Genomic DNA, 25,396 nt, shown 5'->3' on the forward strand with positions numbered 1-25,396 from the left:
CATCCGTATCCTGGAATATTGAGCTGCCAGTTCTGACCTTCTCTCAGCCATGTTTATGTTATGGCTGTAACATCCCAATCCTCAGAGCCAATCCATGCTCTGAGTTCATCCACCTTACCTGTTATATGCAGTTTAATTGGATATTCCTTTACTGTGCCCCTGGCTATCCTGATTACTAAACTTGCTCTCACTGTCTAGTGCTTTATCAAAAAAGATAACGGAATGCAGTACACCTAGTGGGGAATTGAAGATCTAAAGTGAAAGTAAATAAACATCATTGAAGTTGTGGAGTAATTCAAGCAAAGTGGTAAACCTTCTGCCCTAAATACTAGAACAGACAGAACGAAGATTATAGAAGCAATAGCAAATTTAGAAAATTCTCTGGATTGTGGAATAGTCCCAACAGATTAGAAGGTAACATTGTTATTCATGAAAGTAAGGAGAGATGCAGGTATATAAAGGAGACACAAGGGACTGCAGATGCTGGAATATGGAGCAAAAACAAGATTTGTGGAAGCAAATGGACAGTCACATTTTAGGTTGAGACCCTTCATCCAGACTGAAAGATAAAAAAAAAGGGGGGGGGGGGGAGGGGAGGAAATAACCAGTATAAAAAGGTGAGGGGAAGGGGTGAAGAGCTAGCAAGCGATGGGTGGATCTAGATGGAGGAGGGGTGATAGTTACTAGGAGGAGGGGAGAGTGGAAGTAGCAACAGAAGCTGGGAGGTGATAGGTAGAGGTGACAAAGGGCTGAAGATGAATTCAAGTTTACTGTCATAGGCATACATATGCAAGTATAAATGCCATGAAAATCAGCTTTTAGCAGCAGCACAGTACATTACAAACATAAACAAATTGACAAATTATACACAACTTACATGACAATAAACAAAAACAATGTTATTAGTCCAAGTAGATTGAAGTGTATTGAGATAGAATTTGGGTTTTTCAGGTCTGTTCAAGAACCTGACGGCAGTGGGGGAGGAGCTGTTGTTAAACCTTGAAGTGTGGGTCTTCAGGATCCTGTACCTCCTGCCTAATGGCAGCAATGAGAAGGTGGCATGGCTCAGATGGTGGGGGTCCTTAATGATGGATGTTGCCTTCCCAAGACATTGTTTCTCATAGATGTCCTTGATGGTGGGGAGAGCTGTACCCATGATGAAATTGGGCAAGTCCACCACTCTCTGCAGCCTGTGTTCCTATGCTTTGGAGTTTCCATACCTGGCCACAATGCACGAGTCAGAATGCTTTCCACTATACAAGTGTAGAAGTTTGTCAGTCTTTGATGACATGCTGAATTTCCTTAAACAACTTCTAAAGTTGGAGATGCTGGCATGTCTTCATGGTTGAATCCATGTGCTGGGTCCAGGATAGATCCTCCGAAATGTTGGCATCCAGAATCTTGAAGCTGTTCACCCTTTCCACTGCTAACCCTTCAGTGAGGACTGGTCCATGTTTGCCTGATTTCCCTTTCCCCGAAGTCCACAATCAGTTCCTTGGTTTAGCCGATATTGAGCGCAAGGTTGTTGTTATGACACCACTCAACCAGCTGACCCATCTCACTCCTATATACCTGATCACCATCCAGGATTCTGCCAATAACAGTGATGTCATCAGCAAAGATGTAGATGGTGTTGGAGCCATGCTTAGCCATACAGTCATAGGTATAGAAAGAATGTAGCAAGGGGTTAAGCACGCAGCCAAGGTGCACCTGTGTTGATGGTCAGTGAAGAGGAGATAAGTTTTCAGATCTGTGATCTGACCATGGTCTCCCAGCGAGAAAGCCCAGAGGGAGGTTCAGAGGCCCAGGTCTTGAAGCTTGACGATATGTTTTGAGGGGATGATAGTATTGAATGCTGAGCTGTAGTCAATGAACAGCCTGACACAAGTGTTCTGGTTGTCCAGGTGATCCAGTGTGGAGTGGAGAGTTAGTGAGATAGCATCTACTGCAAACCTATTGTAGTGATAGGCAAATTGAAGTGGATCTAAGTCCTTGCTGAGGCAGGAGTTGATTCAAACCATCATCAACCTCTCAAAGTACTTCATTACAATAGATGCAAGTGCTACCAAATGGTAGTTGTTGAGGCAGGTCACCAGTACAATTGATGGCATCTTAAAGCAGGTGAGAACCTCAGACACAGAAGATGGAGGTTGAAGGTGTCCCTGAACACTCCAGCCAGTTGGTCTGCACAAGTCCTTAGCACAAAACCAGGTCCACCGTCAGGGCCTGATGCCTTGGGAGGGTTCACCCTCAAAAGGATGTTGTGACATCGCCCTCCAAGACTTAGATCACAGGGTTGTCAGATGCTGTGGGGACACTCACAGGTGTGTCATTGTTCTCCCTCTCAAGGCGTGCATAAAAGGCATTAAGCTCGTCAGGGAGTGATGCATCATTGCTGTTTATATTATTTGTTCGCACCTTGTAGGAGGTGATGGAATGCAAGCCCTGCCACAGCTGTCAACTGTCCATTTGTATCTATAGCTTAGTCCAGAATTGCCTCTTCGCTCTTGCAGTAGCTTTCTGGAGGTTGTACCTCAACTTCTTATAGGTCTCTGGATCGCCAGTCCTGAACGCCACAGATCTAGCCCTCAGCAGACTACGAATCTCCTGGTTCATCCTGGGCTTCTGGTTTGGGAAGACCTGATGTGTTTTTGTGGGCACACACACTCGTTCACGCAGGGCTTGATGAAGTCAGTGACGACTGTGGCCCTTTCATTCGTATCTGTTGATGAATTGCTGAATATGGTCCAGTCCACCAATTCAAAGCAATCCTGTATACAGTCCTCGACTCCCTTGATCTTCATGGTCCTCGCCACTGGTGCCGCATTCTTCAGTCTCCGCCTATACACAGGAAGCAAAAGCACGGTCAAGTGGTCAGATTTCCTGAAGTGCAGGTGTGGGGTGGGATGGCTCGGTAGGCTTAATAGTGGTGTAACAGTGGTCAAGGGTGTTGGGTCCTCTGCTGTTGCAGGTGACATGCTGGTAGTAGTTCGGCAGAGGCTTCAAGCTAACCTGGTTGAAATCCCCTGCAATGATGGGGAAGGCATCGGGGTGCACCATTTCATGCCTGTTAATCAGGGAGCTCAATTCCTCCAGTGCCAGCTTGACGTCTGTCTGGGGTGGGATGTATACTGCGATCAGGATAATGGCGGAGAACTCCCTCGGCAGATGGTACAGACAACACTTGACTGCCAGATTTCCAGGTTGGGGGAGCAGAACTGAGACAGAACCGCCATGTCCGAGCACCACGATGAGTTAGTCAAGAAGCAAACGCCGCCAGCTCTGCCTTTGCCGACGCTGCTGTCCAGTCCACGCAGTGGATGGTGAAATCCTCGGGCTGAAGGGCTGTGTCCGGAGAGCTGGGGGCAAACCATGTCTCTGTTAAACAGAGTACACAGCAGTCTCTCATGTCTTGCTGATACAGAAGTCTTGCTCAGAGGTCCTCTATCTTGATTTCCAATGACTGCACATTACACAGGAGGATGCTAGGGAGCAAGGCTCTCAAACCCCAGTCTTGCCCAAATTCCTCCCTGGCATCCACATTTTTTTTGGTTCAATGGGGGCCTCCTCGATACTTCCAGCTGCTGAACTCACCTTCTGGGTGGTCTGTTTTGCCAGGTCTGTCTAATGTTCCCAAGATCACTAATGCTTAATATGGCTTAAAACATTGTTCGTTACTTCAGTCATTGTGGCTGCAGATTTCAGCTTAAAAGGTAGGAATGGGAATATTTTGTTGTTCCCTTGGGAACTGCAAAATGTCACCACTCTACAGCACCACCACATGATCATTGAGATGGAATCTGACAGGAGAGGAAGATGGAGTGTGGAATCAAGTGAGGGAGGTGCGGAGGTCAGATGGGAACAGTGGGGAAGGAGGACCAGTGAGAGAACTGGTTCAGTGATGGGCAGATGGGATGAGTGTAGGAAGAACAGGGGGTGCCCCCGGAGCACTGTTTTACCAGCAGAGGACACTTTCCAATTTGACCGTACAGAGGCTCCAATACCATTGCAGAGCACAAGTAGATCCCAAAACACTACACTTATAGCCAGCAAAATACATTTTTCTGCAAGGGGGGGGGGGGGGGAATGTTACATCACACTCATTTAAAACATATCGCATTTTATCCTTGTTCCAATAGCTCTTGCACCAATGCACTTGCATGTGGAAATGTGTCCTACAGGTTTTCCCTTTCCTAGGAACCCCAAACAAGATTTAGACCAATGACCAAGCAAATTTAACTTGGATCTAAAAAAAAATGGACAGTTTGGCAATGATATCAGAAAACAGTTATGGGGCAGGGATGTGCATGATCACATGGTCACCTACAAAACATTATGCTCAAGCCCTGGCAGGTTCAATACAATTTGCTGCAAGACAATTTTGTGACCAATACTATTATCCAAGTTAGAACATCAAATGAACTAATCAAATACAAAATGCACATGATGAAAGGTCGGAAGCCGAGATGGGAGAATGAAAAACAAACGAGTGAAAGCACTTACTTTGCACTTGTTTCACAATAAGTTTTGCAGGTTCAAGCCAAATCTAAATGAAAAGAAAACATGGAATGAACTAAAAAGCAAATTCAAAATAAAAAAAATGAAAATCAAATGCTAATTTTGCACTATCCATTTAGAGGCCAGCATGATTTGATATAATTTTCTCCCATTAGTGCTTTATGGTATTGCATGTACCATGAAATGTTGAAAGTGTACAAACATTAGAAGTGTAATTGCATGCAACATAAATCATATCCCCTAGATGCAAGCTGTGTCTGAAAATAGCAACACACATTTATAAAGATATACACACTCAAACACAATGAAACTACTGATGCATTAGTTTTGATTATCAAAATGATGGTAAAACTTCACATTTACCATGAGTAAAATGGGCTTTAACTCTGATTCATGCATATTCAGAGTTAAATGCAGAAATCCAGAAGCTGTCATCTATGATACCCTAGGTCTCAACAACCTGCACTGTTAAAGCACTAGCCAAAAGAAACTTTATAGATCACTGAACTTAGAGCATTATATTTTTACATGTTGCTTCCACAGTATAAATAACCATAAAAGTAAAGCCTTGTTGGATAAGAGGAAATTTTAAAATGGGTGTCGTCGGTTCCTGAAAACCTTTTATTATTACAACTTCTATCCAAATCCCAGCTGTATTTCCCAATCTTTGTCTTGGTTTGGGAGCGATTAAAGAATGATAAAATATGCTTGTTACTTCCAGGATGTTGTATGTGACAATTCTTCATTGTTAATGGTTGATTTTTACTGTTGCTGGTCACCAGAGATCTCATCCCGATGCTCCAATGCCAAAATTAGCACAGTGATAGGCAAAATACCAAAGTTCACTTGAATCTTGTGGACACAGAGGTCGAAGGGGTGTGTCCCTTAGCCAACACAAAAAGCCGATGATTCACAGGAGGAAAAAAAGCAATAAATATCTGTAACTACATACTTGAAATTCATATTTGCTACCCCAACCTGCATCATTTACTTAATGAATGACAAATTTTAATAATCACAATCAGTGAAAATAAATTTACAGCACAACAGTGCATTGACAGTGTATGCTGTTACTACAGTAAAGCCAACCAAGAAAATGATCACTTGCATCATACCTCATACTATCATTTTGTGCACTCCCAGCCTCCTCTACAAAGACCCTCAAAATAGAAGTTGGCTAACTATCATGGTTCCACCCCATCTCATTAAGGATGAGTTAGCTAATTCATTTAGATATTACAAAGTGCAATAGGATTATTCAGAATCAGTAAAAGATTCAAATCACTTAACCATTTGCCCATGTCTTATTGGCTTGTTCCAATACTGAAACTTCAAGGTCAATAGGTACTGATTAGTAAACAAAAAAAACAGATGCTAAAACAAGAGTTTGTACATCAAGGAAGAGGACACAGAAACCAGGTATGTTTCTTCAGTCACCTGTCTCTGCAACATGACAAATGTTCAGTGCCACACAAACATGACAAACAGGAAATGTGCAATGTATCATGGATCATTTGCAAATAAGAGGCAGCTGCACACCATATTTCAATGTATTTCACGTTTGTATTCCAAACCGAACAAGGCCAACCCTTCATTTAGAACTTGGCTGAAGATATTAAAATCTTTTGTTAGTCATCTCAACTCCTTTGAAGCATATAGTTGAAATACAAAGAATCAATGCCCCAAAAGCCCTACTTCCCTCCATGGTTTCAGTGATAAAATTTTCCTATATAGTGTGCTTTTTAAAGAAGAAAACAGGTGACTGCAATCAGTGTAACTTGCCTGCTCCAGATGGGTTTTGTTCTTTAGTTGCCTCTTTTAGTTGACTAAACTTAAGTCAAATATTCGTGCATGGAAACATTCAAATGCAAATCCTTAGCCCAAACATCAGATATCATATGCAAATCTTACCATATCCAGGTCCAACTTGTTGGCACTAGCACAATTATGTAAAATTTAATATGTAACATTGAATGTTCTAGAATAATCAGAGCAGTTTTCCCCAAATCTATTTTTGACAAGCTTAGAACATACAATTCATGCCACTACAGAGTTTGCCACACTTTCCAACTGTACACTTCAATACAAACCATTAAAACTATTCTCCACCAACCTGCAACTTCTTCCACTGCAACGGTTCACTTGCCAACAGTATGGTCACAGGGAGGCACGGTGCGTAGCAGTTAGTGCTGCTATCTCAAAGTTCCAAGGACCAGAATTCAACTCTGGCCTCTGGTACTATCTGCTGCTGTAGTGTGTTTGCACATTCTCCCTGTGACTCTGTGGGAGGGGTTTCCCCCCAGGTGGTCCAGTTTCCTCCCACAAAGATGTGCAGATATATTAATTAGCTGTAAATTACTTGAGGTGTAGGTAAGTAGCAAAAAGAACCAAAGGAGGAGTTGATGGGCTTGAGATCATAGGGAAGGAGGGGAAATATCTGTCTGGCTAGGAACTAGCATGGACTCAATAGACTGAAGAGCATCTGTGCTACACTAAGTATGAGAAGAAAGTAATCAATGATCTGGGTGAGAGAACTTTTTATACAAAGTGAAAAGTAATTTAGTATTTTAAATTCTAAACCAGTCAAATCTGAACAAAGCAAACTACAAGGACACAAGACACTAATTGGCTTTGGTAGGATGGGAAACTACATTTAAAGAATAAATAGTTTTCAAGTTATATACATCCTAAAAAAAGTGGTCCAGCTAAGGCCATTAAGTAAAACAAATGACACAAGAGACTGCAGATGCTGGAATCTGGATGAACTCAGCAGGTCAGTCAACATTTCTGGGAGGAAAACAGACAGTTGACGTTTCAGGTCAAAACTCTTATCTGGACTTGAAATTTAAAAATAGTATCTAATTGAACAAAAAGGCTTACAATGCTACCAAAAGCAGCATGCTGAAGAATTGAAAAAAGTTTAGAATTCAGGAGGTCCAAGGCATTGATATGGAAGTAGAAGAACATCAGAGTAGCCTAGCAAGAAACAAGCAGGCTAAGATTTCTATAGATATGGAAAAGGAAAAAAAGTTAGTTAAAATTAATGTAGGCCCTTTGCAGACAGGCAGGATAAATATTGGGGAAATAGGGAGTTGCAGAGAAGTTAAGCAAATATTCTGTGCTCATCTTCATGAAGACACAGTAAACCTCCCAGAAATAGTGGAGGACTACAGATATCAAGATTACTAGTACTGAGAAATTAATGGGTCTAAAAGGCAAATCCCAGGACCTGATGATCTACATTCAAGGACTGAAGCTGCAGAGATAACGGATGCACTGGTTGTCATCTTCCACAGATTGGAAGATGACAACCCATACGTTAATTACTAAAGCACACCAAGCAATTGGAAGGCAAATCAAAATCAAAGTAGAGTTTATTGTCAGATGCACAACTACATGTATGCGCAGGTGTAATGAAAAACTTAATTGCACATAGCATCTGATACACGTTCACAAGAAAAATATACATTAACAACAAATTATACAGCATTATACAAGAAAGGACAATTAGAACAAATAAAAAATCAAAGTCCATTGTTGTGCAAAGTGGTCACAGTATTTCTGTACTGAAATAGTGATTAGGGTCGTGCAGGTGGTTCAAGAACTGAATGGTTGAAGGGAAGTAGCTGTTACTGAACCTGGTGGTGTGGGACTTCAGGCTTCTGTACCTCCTGCCTGACGGCAGCTGCGAGAAAATGGCATGGCCTGGATGGTGGGGAATCTTTAAATGGCAGATGTTGCCTTCTTAAGGTAGCACCTCATGTAGATATTACCAATGGTGGGGAGGGATGTGCCAGTGATGTATTGGGCCAAGTCCATTACTCTCAGCTTTTTACATTCCTGCGCATTCAGATTTTCGTACCAGACCATAATGCAACCAGTCAGGATACTTTCAACAATATATCTGTAGAAGTTTGTTAGAGTGCTCAGTGACATACTGAACCTCCTTAACCTTTAAGAAATTAAAGATGCTGTCATGCCTTCCTTGTGATTGCACCTATGTGCTGGGCCCAGGACAGGTCATCTGATATGTTCACTCCCAGAAATTTAAAGCTGCTGACTCTCTCCACTGTTGATCCACCAATGTAGACTGGCACATGTTCATCCTCCTTCCCCTTCCTGTAGGGAATCAGTTCTTTAGTTTTACTGACATTGAGCAAGAGATTGTTGTGGCACCGCTCAACCAGGTGTCCTATCTCGCTCCTGTCTGCTGACTCACCACTACCTACAACTAATCCAACAACAGTGGTGTCGTTGGAGAATTTTTATGTATGGCGTTGGAGTTGTGCTTAGCCACAAAGTCATCTGCATACAGCACTTAATTACAGATGATGCAAGCCCAACTGCATGGTAGTCACTGAGGCAGGTCACCATGCTCTTCTTGGGCACCCATACAGCAGATGCCTTTTTGAAGCAGGTGGAGCCTCAGACAACACAAGCGGGAGGTTAAAATGGTACGTCAGCTCTAACCGAGAAAGGATTTGAGACATTATGCTCCAATTTGATAGAACGCTGCAGAGAACCTCTGGAATACTGGGTACAAGTCTGATCTCCCTACCCAAGGAAGGAAGTACTTGCAATAGAGTGCCGTGATGGTTCACCATTGATTCCTGGCATGGTGGTTTGTTGTAAGTAGATATTAAGTAGACTGGGTCTATAACTGCCACCAAGCACACCCAGATCTCTCAATGCCCAATGTCGTTTTGAGACAATGACGCCTGATTCTCAACACCTTTGCCAGAATAACAACCTTGTTATTTGTATCTTTCAATGAGACAACCTCTCATTCCTCAAGAGAAAACAAGCCCAGAGGAATTCTCTCCCCGAGGGCTGTGAATTTCTATCACGGAATATATTCAAAAGATCGATAGAGTCATGGATATTATGCAAATTAAGAGATTATGGGGTTTGTGCAGGAAAGTGGCACAGGTAAAATATTAGCCATGATCTCACTGAATAGCAGAGCAGGTAGAAGGCACTGAAATACCTTCTTCTGCTTCTATTTTATTTTTATGTTCAATGCTTATGATTTGCAGCTTAGTTAGGAATGATTGCAATGCTTACTCAATCCAAGCCTCAACTTTCACTGTCTCAAAACAAGTTGGGGATTGAGAGACCTGGGTGCGCTTGCATGCAGTTATAGATCAGACTTGTACCCAGTATTCCAGAGGTTCTCCCCAGGGTTCTATAGAGTTGGAGCAAGATGTCTTGAATCCTTTTTCAGTTAGAGCACTTGTGTCACTGATCCAATTTTTGATTAAACCTCGGACTGTTAATTGACAAGGTACCCTTTTGCCTTGTTACTGAATTCAAATTAAATGGTTTAACTGCTTAAAGGAATGCTTTTTTTTAAAAATATCTCACACCAATCTAAGAGTGTTGACATCCAAAATTACTTCCCATTCTGGACATCTAAGTACCTTTTGTTGCTGTCACACATATATAAGAGTACTTCCCCTACCTACTTCTGGATCACACAGATGAAAAAAATGTGAAAAACTGAGTCCTCCCCTTAACAACCTTTGTCCTATTTAAGTTGTTCCACACCTCAGAACTCCTTTCTAACATCGTAACTTCTAGTTATAGAAAAAGATTGCCCTAACTCATACGTAGGGGTCTGGAACAAAGCATCACATCTGAAGGATGAGCATCTTAAATCCTTTTATCTACATGGTTATGGCCTGATAATAGTGCTACTTTGGCTAGCACTGCTATAATACAAGAAGTGCTCCCATTCTGTACAGTAAAACTTGAAATTTCTTGACTGATTTCCAGAATGCACTGTATTTTGTGTACCAATATTGCAGATTTCAGTGACCAACCTATGACAAGCTTCCAATATGTTAATCTTCAGTATTAACTACATTCTTTCGTTGCAGTTGGTGCGCCCTTCTGCGCTATGAGAGCAGACAGATTATAGAAGAACCTCCAGATCTCATACACAAGTCTAAGAGAGAGTGTACGTTAAAAGACAAAGAGGCATTCAACTCAAAATCTGTGCTGGCTACCAAAACAGATATGGATGTCAACCTATTGCCCTTCTGCAGTCTCCCTGATGGCATTCCACTAACAACCACTGCCCTGACTTTCGTCTGTGCTCTATAATTCTTTTTTACTCCAAATAAGTATTGATCCTTTTCAAAAAGTGTAGTGGGTTATACTTTAATTTCCCAAAACCAGAGGAAAAGGAATGGGAAAAAAGCAGGGAGATAATTGAAAACAAAGAAATAAAAAACATGTTTGACAACAATGCTCAATACCTCCTCAACAAATACTCAAATACTAACAGTCACACAGATACCTATCACAAGATTAAGCACAAGGTTCTTGCAAACAATCACCAAACCCCACCATCCCCATGTGCAAATTACATTCCACTTGAGGCACAGCTTACCCACTTGTATGGATGCAATGGCAAGGGATTTTTTGAGATCAGATTTTGACCGTTTTCAGGAGACCCGTCTTGTCCACTTACATACCTCATTCCCCCGACTGTTGCGGAACTCCAATCCAAAGTAATCATTTTCAACGAGGTTGAGGCGTTGGCAGATTTCATCCATCAGGGCCTGCCCGTAAGCTTTTTGCTAATGGAAAGAGAATCAATCATAGCAAAATAATTCAGATCACAACAAATAGCAACTTGTATTTATAAAGCAGCTTTAACATTGCAACAGACATTGAATGTTCCACTGACATTTTGGAGAACCACTTAAATGGCATTTTAAAACAGGTTAATTAGGTCTAAGCTCGGCAACTATGACTGCAGCAGCAACAGATGGGAATCAAAGAATGCTTGGGTTTTCCCAATTTCACATGGAAGCCACCTCTGGATGTTGAGGTAAACAGAATTAAAATCAAAGAGCAAAAGGGTTGAAAGAACCAATAGGTTGGCACTTCTGGGTGTAGTGTTCATGTGGAAGACAACGTGTTTTATCATCGTGGCAGCAGGGAGAGAAGCCACGCAGTCTCTCTAGTACCTTGAGCTGCGCGCTGTCGATAGCTCACAGGATACAGGAGCGCAAGGATCACTGCTGCCATCAGTCCACAGAACTGGGCTTCTACAAAGTGTGGTCAGCAATATTACACAAATACTCATTACTCTTACATCAAAGTACCATTTCCTTTTTACCACATTTAGGAATGTTGCCCTTCAATATTGTGGAATTTTACAAATCCTTCAGTGAATGTGAAGCAGCATCTAATAGCAGCTGAGGAAAAATGGACTCAATCCCACTAAGGAGATTGAGCCCATACACATCAGCTGTATGCCATCATAATCACTTAAAAACAATGGATTAACAATTTAATCACTGCACCTTGCACCAGATCCCATTTTACGGTTTGTCAAAAATTCTCTAGAATTTGTTGCCTTCACTGTGAACCAAAGTACAAAACATATACTCATCTCTTTTACTGTGTAGGAAACAGCTCCAGGGGCACCAAATCCTCTGAAATATTGCTACATATTCAACCTTTCTCCACTTAGCTTAGAGACGTAAGACACTGCAGATGCAGGAATCTGGAGCAAAAAAACAAACTGCTGGAAGAACTTAGCAGGTTGAGCAACACCTATGGGGAAGGAGCTATGCAGTCCTCATGCAAGGTTTGACAATTCCTTCCCCCCTCCTCCCCACCCATACATACAGACAGACACTGCTTGACCCACTGATCTCCTCCAGCAGTTTGGTTTTTGCACTTTGGTTACCAGTTACATATTCATTCAATAATGGAGCTCAAAACTGAATTGAAGCATCTCTTCACTGGAAACCCATGTGATCATTTTGTGATTTTGGTCTGATCGGTTTGTTTTTTTTTGTTTAAAATTGATTATTTCTGAAGTTGTATTTTGATGGTGTTGAACCTGCAACCCCCACAAACTTCCAAGTTTTTACGCACTTTCAAATACCCAAACAGTTTAAGACTCCCAAATTTTGCAGCAAAAAGACACTAGAGGCATTGTGAAAATAACTCCCTTCAACAGGTAGTTGTATGTAATCAGATGCTCCAAGAAGGGACACTAAATACAAACTCAATCTCTAGGCACAGTTCTTCCCTTTTTGTATCTACTGTTTGTGGCCAAGCTGCAGGGGTGCAATATCACCAAAGATATTTGGAAAGATGACCAAAGATATTTGGTTACTTAAGTCTCTGAATGGCCTGCACTGTGATAATGTTCAAAGAAAGCTCAAGAGACCACCAAAGTCAAATTTAAGAATGTTCATGGCCAATTGCCAGCAATTAATACTGCCCAAAGGCAGATGGTAAAGACATTGACTTAGGAAAGTGATTCTTTCATACTAAACAAAACTGTGTTTGGGCCACCAGTCCCCATTTACTAGGAGGAATTGGGCTGCACAAACTTCAGAGTTAACATATTTCCAAAATGATGACCCTACAATAAGCAATTTCAGCAGATTTGGTATGTGTATTTCATGTAACAGTACTCTAGGCTCGCTGCTTTACAGGAATGTAACTGCTGGCAATCAGACAAACAATCCACCAGGATCTAAGAAATACACACTGCTGCTCCAGGGTTTATCTTACTGTGCAAGAAAATTAAATGCATAAAAGGTACGAAAGGAATCAAGGGATGTGTAGGAATGTAGTGCTGAAATAAAACCAGTCATGATTTTATTGAATGACAGAAGACATGAGGGGCCAAATGGCCAACTTCTGGAGTCTAATATTCTTAAGTTCAATATCACAAATACACTAACAGTCCACTTTGAGATTCCAAAGTGTCAATTGCACAACAAGGTGTCACTGCCAGAATCTAAGACACCAACAACCTATACTTTGTCTAGGTCAAAGGCACAGCTTCCAGCTGCACACAAGAGGTCTTAACACTAACTCCTTTAGCCTGGACATGCACAGCCACACGTGACTACCCTATGACAGGCACAGGCTTGACCATTCAGCACCACTGCTTGACCCAGAGGATCAATGGATGGGAGGGAAACGGTGCAGTGGCAAGTTCTGCGCTGATACCAAATCAGGTCACACAGGACTTGTTAAAGGACTTAAATATTTCCAAAGCTGATTTGACATATTCAGAGGTAGCCAAGCTCTACAGTAAAAACAACTTGATTCCGGTTCTCATTTAGTTTTACAATTCTAGCTCTTACCAAGCCCACTAAAGATCTAAAAAGATGACGAATTTGCAGGCCCAATAACTTAGCTTAAAATCTAATCTTGTGTGTGTAGACTATTTTATAGCTATGTAGAATTAATGTCATAATGCACAAAAAGTGAAAACTTCAAACAGATCAAGAATATATATTTCTACAGTTTGCAAACACTGAAGATGAGTTAATTGAGAATTCCTAATGGCTCAAGTGTCACCAAAGATCATCTGATTATGGGGGCCAAACATTCTTTCTCCTACAGCTAAGGTTCTGACCAACTCCCAAATCACTTAAAATTGATAATCAGTTACAAAGTGAAAAAAACATGGCATTCAGCTTTGTAATTGAGGTCCAAGTTTTAAGTTAGAGGACTGCTGTAACTGCCTTTTAAAATGTTTGACAAGTGACTTGTGATCATTTGGGCAACATATAACACTTATAGAAACAGAAAGGAAGTAAAAAAAACACTTAAATATACATTTGAGAGAGTTTGAAATGCCCTTTTCCCTTGCTAGACACAAAACATTCTCCAGATGGCTTTTATGATCCATTTATATTGGGAATTGCTTCCTGCAAACACAGCTGTTTCAAAGAATCAGTTTAACATTTGCACTACTAAGATTTTACATTAGACAGCAGCCAGACTAAAATGTAAATTTCTTCATCAGGTGCGGACACAGAGGGTCAAGGACCAAGGACACCCTAAGCCCAAAAACAAAAATTCAAATTTTACGTTCTCAACTTGAGGTATTATTGTAGGAAAGAATATTATAAATCAACAACAAATTTCTGCAGGCACCCAACACCAGCCATTAATTAGGTCAGAAACCAACCTGTTTTTGCAACAGTGAGGGGAAGGGTTGGAGTGAGAAAAGATTGATCAGGTGGTCAGGGAGGGTGGGTGGGGGTGCACAGCAGGAAGGAAGAGGAGAATGTTGGTGGGGGTATGGAGCCTCCCAATCCAGTACCATGAATAGATCCCACTGATTGCTAACTGCTCTTCAAATGGTAGGGCAAACCGATTCGCAGGTGAATAGCAGCACCAGCCTGCAACAAAGAATTGAAGTCAAGGTCTGATATTGCAAAATCCACAATGGCTAGGCTGCCATTATTTTATTTGGAACAAAATCAAGCCTCCATTTGGCCTACTAAGGTACAAAATTAGGACAACCCTAGACAGGATTCCCTTTGCAGGAAGGTGCCCCAACATAGCACAAATTTGTTAACATTTCAGGTCAAAGAACCTTCATCAGAATCACTCAGATAAAAGTGATACCTTAAACGTTAATTATTTCTCTTTCCACAGATGTGGCCTGATCTGCTGAGTGTTTCCAGCATTTTCTGCTTTTGTTATAAAAGTAAATGCAGAATTTGGCAGCTCACGTGGAGAGAGAAATACGGTTAATGCTTCAGGCTGATGGCCATTCTAATTGTTCCCAGTCCTGATAAAATGAGAAGTTTTAACTGCACAAAAGCAGAAAGGGCAGAGCAAATTAAAAGGCAAGGATTTGTTAAGAGTGGCGACCAAGAGACATTGAATGACAAGAGGTCATGGCACCAGCTGAAAGAAAGCTAAAGTGTTTGGGGAGATGCAAATAAGACAAAAATCTGGAATGACCAGAGAAATTTAAAAAGAAATGTCTGATTGCTGTAAATATGTCACTGATTCTTCAACCAGTTCTGACCTATTGAGTGAAGCTGAAGTGCAAGCTTGAGAAACAGATCCTCATCTTCTGACTGGACACAGAGTCAATGCTGAATTCAACAGATTCAGATAATCCTCTATTCCACCTTTTTGTTTTACCCTTCTGGTAATTTTTGATTTCAAAGAATTCATATGTATACCGTCATGTTTTTAAAACATGAAATGTTCATCATTCCTCACCATCCCTTTCAGGTGAGACACAAGGCCTATAACTGAGTGCTTATACAAGGAATGCAACAGAAAAAAATTGGATTAAAATACTAAGAAATTTCAATAGTTCAACTATTATGCATCAGAGTTACCTGAAGCAGAAATATTTTGGTTCAAGAAGTGTTCATCAACAAACCAAGCCAAGCTTAATGAGGCATACCTGCCGAGATTCTTTTCTTACTGCTGCAACTACTGGTGTTTAAAAGTTTTTCATGTTTCTTCCACACCTTGCCATAACAATCGCACTCTCTCTCTCCTGGATCAAACTTAGGGACACATGCCATTGATTCTGATCTTCTGGCCCCATGTTTCATCCGTTTCCACTCTCTCCAGTTTAAACATGCCCTTCATAAAACATGACACACTTATACAGGTAACATTCAGCCACTATTAGTTGAGGCAGGATTGTTGCCTCTATAAGTGTGTCATGTTTTACGAAGGACAGACACATTATACTGGAGAGAACAGAAAAAGAGGATTAAACATGTGGCTAGAAGATCCAAATCAATAGGTAATCATGTTAACGGTCAACTATGTCAACAGGCTTTGCTTTCTTTCAATGGTCTGTGTAAAGAGCAGCATTTTCAGAACAGCTATAACAATCAAGAGGATAGCGATCTTCACTGACAGACCTGCACCACCTCAATTAAGGACAGCTTCTACCCCACTGTGATAAGACTACTGAATGGTTCCCTTATACAATGAGGTGGACTCTGACCCCACGATCTACCTTGTTGTGACCTTGCACCTCATTGCACTGCACTCTCTCTGTAGCTGTGACACTTTGTACTGTTATTGTTTTTACCTGTACTACATCAATGCACTCTGTACTAACTCAATGTAACTGCACTGTGTAATGAATTGACCTGTACCTTACCCAAGAACATTACATTAAAAATATGCAAAATCAAGGGACACCCGTATACCACTATGATGCCAATTCTCCTTTGTTCCTTTAATTGTTGAGAATAAACTAAAGATTTCTCAGCATTCTTCAATTAATTTGCATTGTCTTCAGGTTCTGATTTGATTAAAGCAATAAGCTTTAACAATGCAAAGTAGGTTGGCCAATGAAAAAGTGGAGCCTTGCACTCTGACATGCTGCAGCATTCAGCCACACTGCAGCATTCACACTTGGCACATTCTATAGATTAGACTCGCCATATGCTCTGTATTAAATTTTGTTTCCAGTTATAACATGAGGGAGGGAACTGGAGTGGGAAAGATTTCAGGATGGATGCCACAGGCACTAGAACTTAAAAAGTCAAAATGAAGTGGTTAAACCACATCTGTAATCAAACTAAGCCTTTTATAGTTATGTTCAGAGGCTCTCTCCTATTGAAAGGGAAAGAAAACAACGAAAAATTTAGGCAAGATTTCAAAATAAATTTCTTCAAAATGAGAGAGCGAGCAAGAGAGCGAGCACTAAGCCCACTTCCATTATCTCTAATAGGTTTAGACCAATAGTGACTAGGAGCAAATATACACCTTTGTAATACTGCCCACCCAACCACTCAATCCCATCACTTTGAAGTTCAAAATGGAAGAGTCCAAAATCTTGTGAAAGAGTATCAAGCAGATTGGAGTACAGTCCCATTTTGTCAGCAGATTAAAACTAATGCTTATAAGATGTATTCAAATAGATTTAATCTTTATCTTCTGCACACTGTAGTAGGTTATTTTACTATTAAAAGCCTAATGAATTAAAGTGCTTTTAATAGTAAAATTAAATGAATTAAAGTTGATTCATTTATTGTAACTTGTTACTTTTCAAACTGCAGGGCCTGATGAGGTCAACAATACCAAATGAAAATACACTGCAGATGCTGGAAACATTCAGCGGATCAGACAGCATCTGTGAAAAGAGTCTTTTACCCAAAATGTTAACTATTTCTTTCATTAGATGCTTCCGGCACTTTCTGCAATGATACTAAGTGGATCTAGTCATTTAGAACAAGTGTTTAAAGAAAGTAAAATGTAGGTTAAGTAGAAAACTCCAGGTCAACCTCCAACCTCTCCCACAACAGTACTGTATAGCTACACATTCATCACTGTATGCATGAGCCAATTAATGCAGGAAATCAATACTATCCCATTACTAAAGACCTCAAGAGGTTGAACAATTCATGTTCATAAACAAAGTCTGCCTCATTCATACAAAACCAAAACCAGATAGTTTTTTTAGGTCTGATCATCAATCCCTTGTGTGAAATTTCTGACCGAGTCCAATCCATTATGATGCAAGTCTGAACATGCATGGTCCCTTTGCCACACACCACAAATAGACACTTCTAAAAGTGCAATGAACGGGAGTCAAATGCAGCATAAATATTGGCGTGAACTTGTTGGACTGAATAACCAGCACCTGCAACTTATCTCCTATAATCATACACATAATGGCAGTAGACTGCTTCAGACCCATTTGCTTTTTATAGTCATCCTAGATATGAACAGCCAGGTGCTCCTAAGTTAATAAAAGTGTTGAGTCTTGTGAGCAAGAGTGATCCAAGCAGGTGGAGGCAGAAACCCTCATAACAGTTAAACAGTAATTGAATATTTATTTGAAGAGCTGTAACCCTACAGAACAAGTGCTGGAAGGTGGGATTAGGATAGGTAGTTCTTTAATCAGCACTTCAGTGTTGTAAATTTTGCATGAAGATTTCATCTGTGCTCTAGTTCGAATGAGATGACCATAATTATGTTGCTAGTGAACATGATAAACTGTGCCATTTGGTAGCTATGTATTGTGCCAGAGTTAAGCAGGATTTTTCACAGATCCCATTGAAATAAGCCTTGCACATGCAATGCTGCACATACACTATGGTTAAGTTACAACAAGTGGTACTCATCTCGGAAGCGCGCCTGAGCCCGTTTAACTGCAGTGCCCCATTCCAATCGGTCCAGTGTCAGTCGCAACCCTACCTGTGGTGAGCCCAAATTCAAGAGACCTCACTGCCGATGTGCTCACTCTTTTATACCCTGGTCACTTCTCTCCACCCCAACCTGGGTCGATCCTTTGTGCAGGTCGACCCATCACGTGACCACTACCTCGGGCACTGCAGGCTCATGTCTGCAGGAACAATACCTGGTTACCTAGCGCCTAGGTTACCCTTCCCCCGCTCACACACACACATTTGATCCCAGCAATTGTTCCTTGTGCTCTCTGACCAACATTTCAAGATTCTTACTACACAACGTCTTCAGTCAAGATAACTCAACTCTATAGGGTCTATGAACCTGGGAAATCCGAGAGCCAAGTGCCCCCCTCCCCAAAAGCAACAGCCTTACTAATATATGCAACAGTAATCAAGCATTCTGAAGGCTTACAGACAAACAGTAGAATCCACCATATTTTGTATGCAAGAATGAAAACAATTAGGCAGAGGTCCAATTACTTTGAAACAAAGGTCATTTCCAACACCAATCTCATAATTAAAAACAATGCATTTATATAGCTTCTTTAACAATTTCAGAACCTGAAAATAAATTTTGTTGTAGTGGAGGAAAATGGAAAAGGGAGTTTACTGTTCATGGGACAAAATTGCATGCAGAAAAAGATGCCCAATTAAACCAGCTGCAATATTAGCTGAAAGACACTTTCAGACACTGAAGGGATGCCCATCATTCTTCACATTTTACCATGGATTTATTAAAAGGCAGAGGATACAGACCAGACTTCAATTTAACATCTCTTCCAAAGAGAACATTTGATTGCATAGCACTCCCTCAGTACTTCACTGAAGAATAGCGTGTTCTCAAGTGTTACTGCTGCTCATCTACTCCTTCGATTATCTCATTTTTAAAAACTGCCTTTAGGCCTTTTTTTAAAAAAATACACTTGTGCTTAGCACCCTCAAAGCACAAACGAGGGTTGTAAAGGGGTCTCTAAATAACTAAGAACTTTCAAACTTTCAATACATGACTAATCTTCAAATGCTTTGAAATACTGCACTCTACACTTTATGCCCTCCTTAAGTTTCTCTTGGACTGGTATAGTGTTCAGTTTTGGATGCTTCACCCTCTAACTAGCCATCTCATACTGAAGAAACACTTTGCACTTCTCTCTGCATGTCACTATCAAATGTTAATTACTGTGTTGCTACATTTTCTGATTGACCACCAGATTCTAGCCAACAAAAGAAAAGCCAAAACAATGCAATATCATAACACCATCCCCCAAATACCTGCAAGACATTGGGTGAATGCTGGATCTACTTTAACAATACGTACACATCTCAACAATCCCTCATCTACTTCTGATTCAGCACGTACTGTTTGCCCAACATAAATACCAGATGAGCAGAAACTTCTTCCAAAACCACTGCCTACAAACTCCACAACTGTTTCCTATCAACTATGTCATCCCTTTCCCAGCCATTAGAGACTAATCCAAACCTTTCACATGAGACCCTTTAATGGCTCCATTATTACTGCTGCTAATTCCATTGGGAACACCACCAGTTTCTTTTCTTCCTTTAACCTATCTAGCACTGAAACCTTATCCATTCCCACATTACCTCTAAACTGGAACTTTCTAATACTCTCCTGGCAGAACTTGCCTTTAAAACCTCTATAAACTTAACCTCATCCAAAGCTCTGCTGAACACAATTCAATAATGTTTGATTTTAAAATTCCCTCCATTTTAAAAATCATGTTTTCCCCTCTCCCTACCCCTGATTTGTGTCAAAAACTCTCAGTGGTTGTGTCTTCAATTCCTAGACTCCCAAGTTCAACATTCATCTCCATAAATTGCTCCACCTCTATTTAAAAACTAATTTTGACAAAAGGGTTTTGGCCAATAAACAAAATGATAATTATAAATCAAAATGATGTAATACCAATATTATAAATGAAAATAAGTGATCAAAGTGAAGCAGCACAGATTCATAAAGGGAAAGTTACAAACACTGGTGAACATGATAAACCTTTAAGTGATTAAGACAGTAGTCAGAGAAATATCCAGACAGCAATTATATGGACTTACATTCAACAGTTAAAATTCTTACCTAACATGTCGAAGCTTGTGGAATTGAAACCAAATTATTGACTTGTTTAGAAAAATGGATAACTGGGGAGCAACAAAAAGTAGAGATAACAAGCAGGTACTCAAGTTGGCAGGATACGATGGGTAGTTTCCTACAGTAAAGTCTATCCCTGTCTTTCACTGAATTTCATACTCAAGTTTACCAACAAAATCAAGTTTACTCAAAATGCAAGGTTGATAGCACTCAGGGGAAATATTAAATTATAAAGAAATATTAAGCAAATGCAGTGAACTGCTGACAAATGTCAATCTATGCAAACATGAACCTGCATTTTCCACATAGCAAAAGGTGAGCAATAGAGGAAAGAGTCACACCAGAGTCAGAGAAACAGGCCCTTCAACCCAACTGGTCCATGCCAACCAAGATTCCCATCTAAGCTAGTCCCATTTGCCTGCATTTGGCATAGATCATTCCAAACCTTTCCTATCCATGTACCTGTCCAAGTACCTTTTAGATGTTGTTAATGTACCTGCCTCAACCACTTCCTCTGGCAGCTCATTCCATATACTGACCACCCTCTGGTTGCCCCCCAGGTTCCTATTAAATCATTCCTTGCTCACCTTAAACCTATGCCCTCCAGTTTTTGATTCCCCAACCCTGGGAAAAAGACTGCACATTCACCCTATCTATGCCCTTCAATTTTGTACATCTCTAAGATCAGACCACATTTTCCTACACTCCAATGAAAAATGTCCCAACTTGCTCAACTTCTCTCCATAACTCAGTCCCTTGAGTCCCAGCAACATCCTTGTAAATCTCCTCTGTACTCCTTCTTGCTAACGGCATCTTTCCTGTCACAGGGTGACCAAAACTGAACACAATATTCCAAGTGCAGCCTCACCAATGTCTTGCACAACTGCAACATAACATCCCAACTTCTCTACTCAACGCCTTTTGGTAAACTTGATTTTGAATTTTGTCCTCAAGTAGAAGGCATGCCAAAAGCCACCTTATCTACCCGCGACACCACTTTCAGGGAACCATGTACTTGTACTCCTAGATCACTCCATTCTAAACATTCCTCAGGGCCCTACTATTCATGTGAAAGTCTGACCTTCATCTATCTTCCCAAAATGCAACATCTCACACTTATTTGAACTGAACTCCATTTGCCATTCCTCAGTCCATTTACTCAGCTAATCAAGATCCCTCTGTAAATCCTGATAACCATCTTCACTGTCAACGACACTGCTTACTTTAGTGTCATTTGCAAACTTACTAACCATGCCTTGTATATTCTCATCCAAATCATTGATATATTAGATAAATAGTAATCAGCCTAGCACTGACCCTTGGGGAACACAATTAGACGTGGGCTTCCAGTCCAAAAAACAACCCTCCATCACCCTCTGCTTCCTACCGTCAAGCCAATTGTGTGTCCAATTAACTAGCTCTGCCTAGATCCCATGAGATCGATCCTTAGCAACCTACCATGCAGAACCTTATCAAAGGCCTTAAAGTCCATATCTACTGCCTTGCCCTCAACCACCTTCTTGGTTACTTCTTCAAAAAAAAACTCAAATAAAATTTGAAAGACATGATCTCCCACATACAAAGCCATGCTAATTATTCCTAATCAACCCTGTCTTTCCAAATGTTTGTACATCTTATCCCTCAGAATCCCCTCTAGTAATTTACCTACCCCAGACGTTAGGCTTACTGGTCTATAGTTCAGTGGAATGTTGGAAAAATGAAATGCTGGATTTCAAATCTGGATAACAAATTGGGGAAGGTGTGGGATGGGGGTAAGTCAAATCTACAAATGCACAAATGGCTCTTTAGATCTAAATGATACATGTAACTCAAAGAGTCAAATTACAAAGATAATAGAAACTAAGGTTGTATTCACTGGAATTTAATAGGTTTAAAGGTTGATCAACTTCTAAGGAGAATTGACTGGATAGGAAGTATTTCCAGTAGTTGGAGATTCCAGGACTGAAGGACATAACCAAAAAAGTTAAGCCTTTCTTAGAAAGTAGTTAGAAATCACTTCTGAACTTGTGTGAATTTGATGGGGAAAATAAAAATCACTGAATTTCAAAATCTTCCATAAATGACAACTGATGCTGTACCAACTATTAATTTTGAAACTAATAAATAAAGATCTAATTGAAGTCTTGTTTAAGTGTGATTGCAGATTACACACCATCTCAACGACAAAACCAATTCAAGGGCTAAAATGGCCAATTCCAGTTACTCTGTCCCCAAACAGATACAAGAATTAATCTCAACTATGTGAAAAATTCAGGAAAAAAAATCATGTAATTTTTCAATTCCAACTAGCATTCAGTTCTGATCTGGGCACTTGAATGAACAATTGCAAGAACCAGTCAGCCTCCCACAGCTTTCTCACACATCCCAGTGGCTTAGATGTTAAAAGGACATACAATGGAAACATTAATCCAAAAGATTTGGGTTACTGTCAATAAGACCTCAAATGACCACAACCTCCCAATCACAGCCTGCAGTTTAATGAACTGATATAATTTTCTATTGCCAATGCAGAACTTCAGGTTCAGATATTTTTCCTTTGTCAAGTCTCAAAGGCATTGAGAAAGGAGATGAGGGGAGGGAGACAGAGGGGGGTTAAGAAACGACCTAAAAATCTGTTTAAACCCAAGGATTAAAACAAAAGCAGTAAAATAGCATTTTTGGAATGCCAGAAAACTCTAAGATATCAAGATATTAACAAAAATAGCACTGTATAACTGATCTGGATTGCTTTCAACTTTATGGTAAATCTGCTTCACAGAAAATGTACGAGTTTCTCTTCCTCCTGAGGGTGAATTACTGGGATTACCAGGCATCCAATTTGTGCACAACAAACTCCAATAAAACACCAGTGAGATTAAAGACCACATTTAGGTGGTGTTGATTGAATGAAATTTTATCTGGAATAACTTTCCTGCTCTTTGGAGAGATGGCAAGTTTTTTTTTATTGCAACTCACTGTCAGACAAGAGCCAGAACCAAGGTCTTCCCTCAAAATAGCAGCACATTTAAGTATGGGATTGAATTCCCCTTAATGTCATTGAGGGTTAATGAAGGGGTAAAAGGAAAGCAGATGAAAGAAAAAACTGACCAAGACCACTAAAGTTATGGAACAGATATGAAATAAAAACAAGCACTTCACACAATGCACAGAGAGGAGGTTTAAATCAGGCATGAATAGCTTAAACTTGTAACATTTATGATATCCTCAAAGAACATGAACACTGAGTTTAAGATTTTTCCCTGTTCTTGCCATCTATGTTTTTTCTTCAATCTTTAAATTTTGATAAGGAAATGTACTGTGTTCTCAGCTTTCACTTAATGTTCCAGATGTCTTGAGCCCCTTGACATGATCACATTCAACAAAACTCACCTCTATTATTCTTGTTCAATTTCTTCCCCATTGACATGTACAACATCACAATGTTAATAAAAACAGTAAAAGAACTCAGTAATTGTGAAGTACAGCAGGAAACAAATTCTGGTACAGGATGTTTTAATTGTTCAGCACTCTTCAGACCAATACATCTGAAGAAAATCCATCTTCTTTACCTCCCCTCTCAAAAATTGATTTCTTAAAGAAAATAGATCACACCACAGGACAAGATTAAATGATGAGAAATGCTTAAGAATAGCAAAATTCATTTCTATTTTACATTCTACAATCCCATTTAAAATCTTAATGGCACAAGCTGCAGCCTATTAGGAAAACGGCCAACAGAAACATTTGTCTTCTGCAATTGCAGGTCTTGTACAAAAACTAATTGTGCAACAAAATTGAAATCAACTCAATACACAAGTCTTAACCGATTTCCAGCATAGCCTTCTACAATTTAATGTTAACCCTCCAGCACAGAACAAGTTTACAACCAGAATAAAACCAATGCACTTTTTAAGAAATACATAATTAACTACAGTGCCAACTCAGAGGAAATTGGTTCAATCTAGAGTGAAAGTGGAGAGGGCATTTCTGGCACACCATTATGGACATTCAGAAATCACACCAAGCATACCTGATACAAAGATTGCTTTCTTTCTTTTTAAAAAAAGACTACACCTCTGTACCTCTCTCAACAACTGGATCCTCACTGGGAGACCACAATAGGTATGGATCGGAAACTTCATCTCCTCCTCACTGACCATCTACACAAGTGCACCTCAGGGCTGCTTGCTTAGCCCTCTGCTATACTCTCTATAAACCTATGACTGCGTGGCTATGCATAGCTCCACAACACCATCTACAAATTCAACAACGACACCGTTGTTGGCAGAATCACAGATGGTGACAAGGAAGTATATGAACGATATAGGTCAGCTGGTTAAGTGATCTTGCAACAACAATCTTGGGCTCATCAACAAAATCAAATAACTGATTGCAGACTTTAGAAAGTAGTGGTCAGGCGAACATGCACCAGTTTAAGGAGATTCTGCATGTCATTGAAGACTCTGACAAACTTCTACAAATGTGGAGTGGAAAGCATGCTGACTCATTGCATCATAGCCTGCTCATTGCACAGGAACACAAGAGGCTACAGAGAGTGGTGGACTCTGCCTGTTCCATCACAGGTACAGCTCTCCCCACCATTGAGGATATCTACAAGAGATAATGTTTCAGGAAGGCAACATCCATCACTAAGGACACCAACCACCTGGGCCATGCCTTCTTCTCGATACTGCCATTAGGCAGGAGATACAGGAACCCAATGACCCACACTTCAAGGTTCAACAATAGCAGGTTCAACATTGCCATGAGGTTCTTGAACCAACCTGAAAACCCTAACACTACCTCAGACTATTTCTTG

General features: G+C 40.4%; 1 protein-coding gene across 4 annotated transcripts in view; it reads right to left on the minus strand.

Annotated features, from left to right (window-relative positions):
• The window catches only part of farp2 (FERM, RhoGEF and pleckstrin domain protein 2), a 167,207-nt gene that overhangs the window by 126,187 nt on the left and 15,624 nt on the right, over positions 1–25,396 (minus strand). For all 4 annotated transcript variants that reach the window (XR_007956466.1, XM_052017603.1, XM_052017602.1 and 1 more), the window contains exons 3-4: positions 10,998–11,102; positions 4,504–4,546 (exon numbers count right to left, since the gene is read on the minus strand). Coding sequence is in view for 3 of the 4 variants with exons in the window: in XM_052017603.1 (XP_051873563.1) it covers positions 4,504–4,546; positions 10,998–11,102 (148 nt within the window). In the remaining variant the exon portion in view is untranslated. The remainder of the gene's footprint in view (positions 1–4,503; positions 4,547–10,997; positions 11,103–25,396) is intronic.

The sequence above is a fragment of the Pristis pectinata genome, chromosome 6, assembly GCF_009764475.1.
Source record: "Pristis pectinata isolate sPriPec2 chromosome 6, sPriPec2.1.pri, whole genome shotgun sequence".
Taxonomy (NCBI): Eukaryota; Metazoa; Chordata; class Chondrichthyes; order Rhinopristiformes; family Pristidae; genus Pristis; species Pristis pectinata.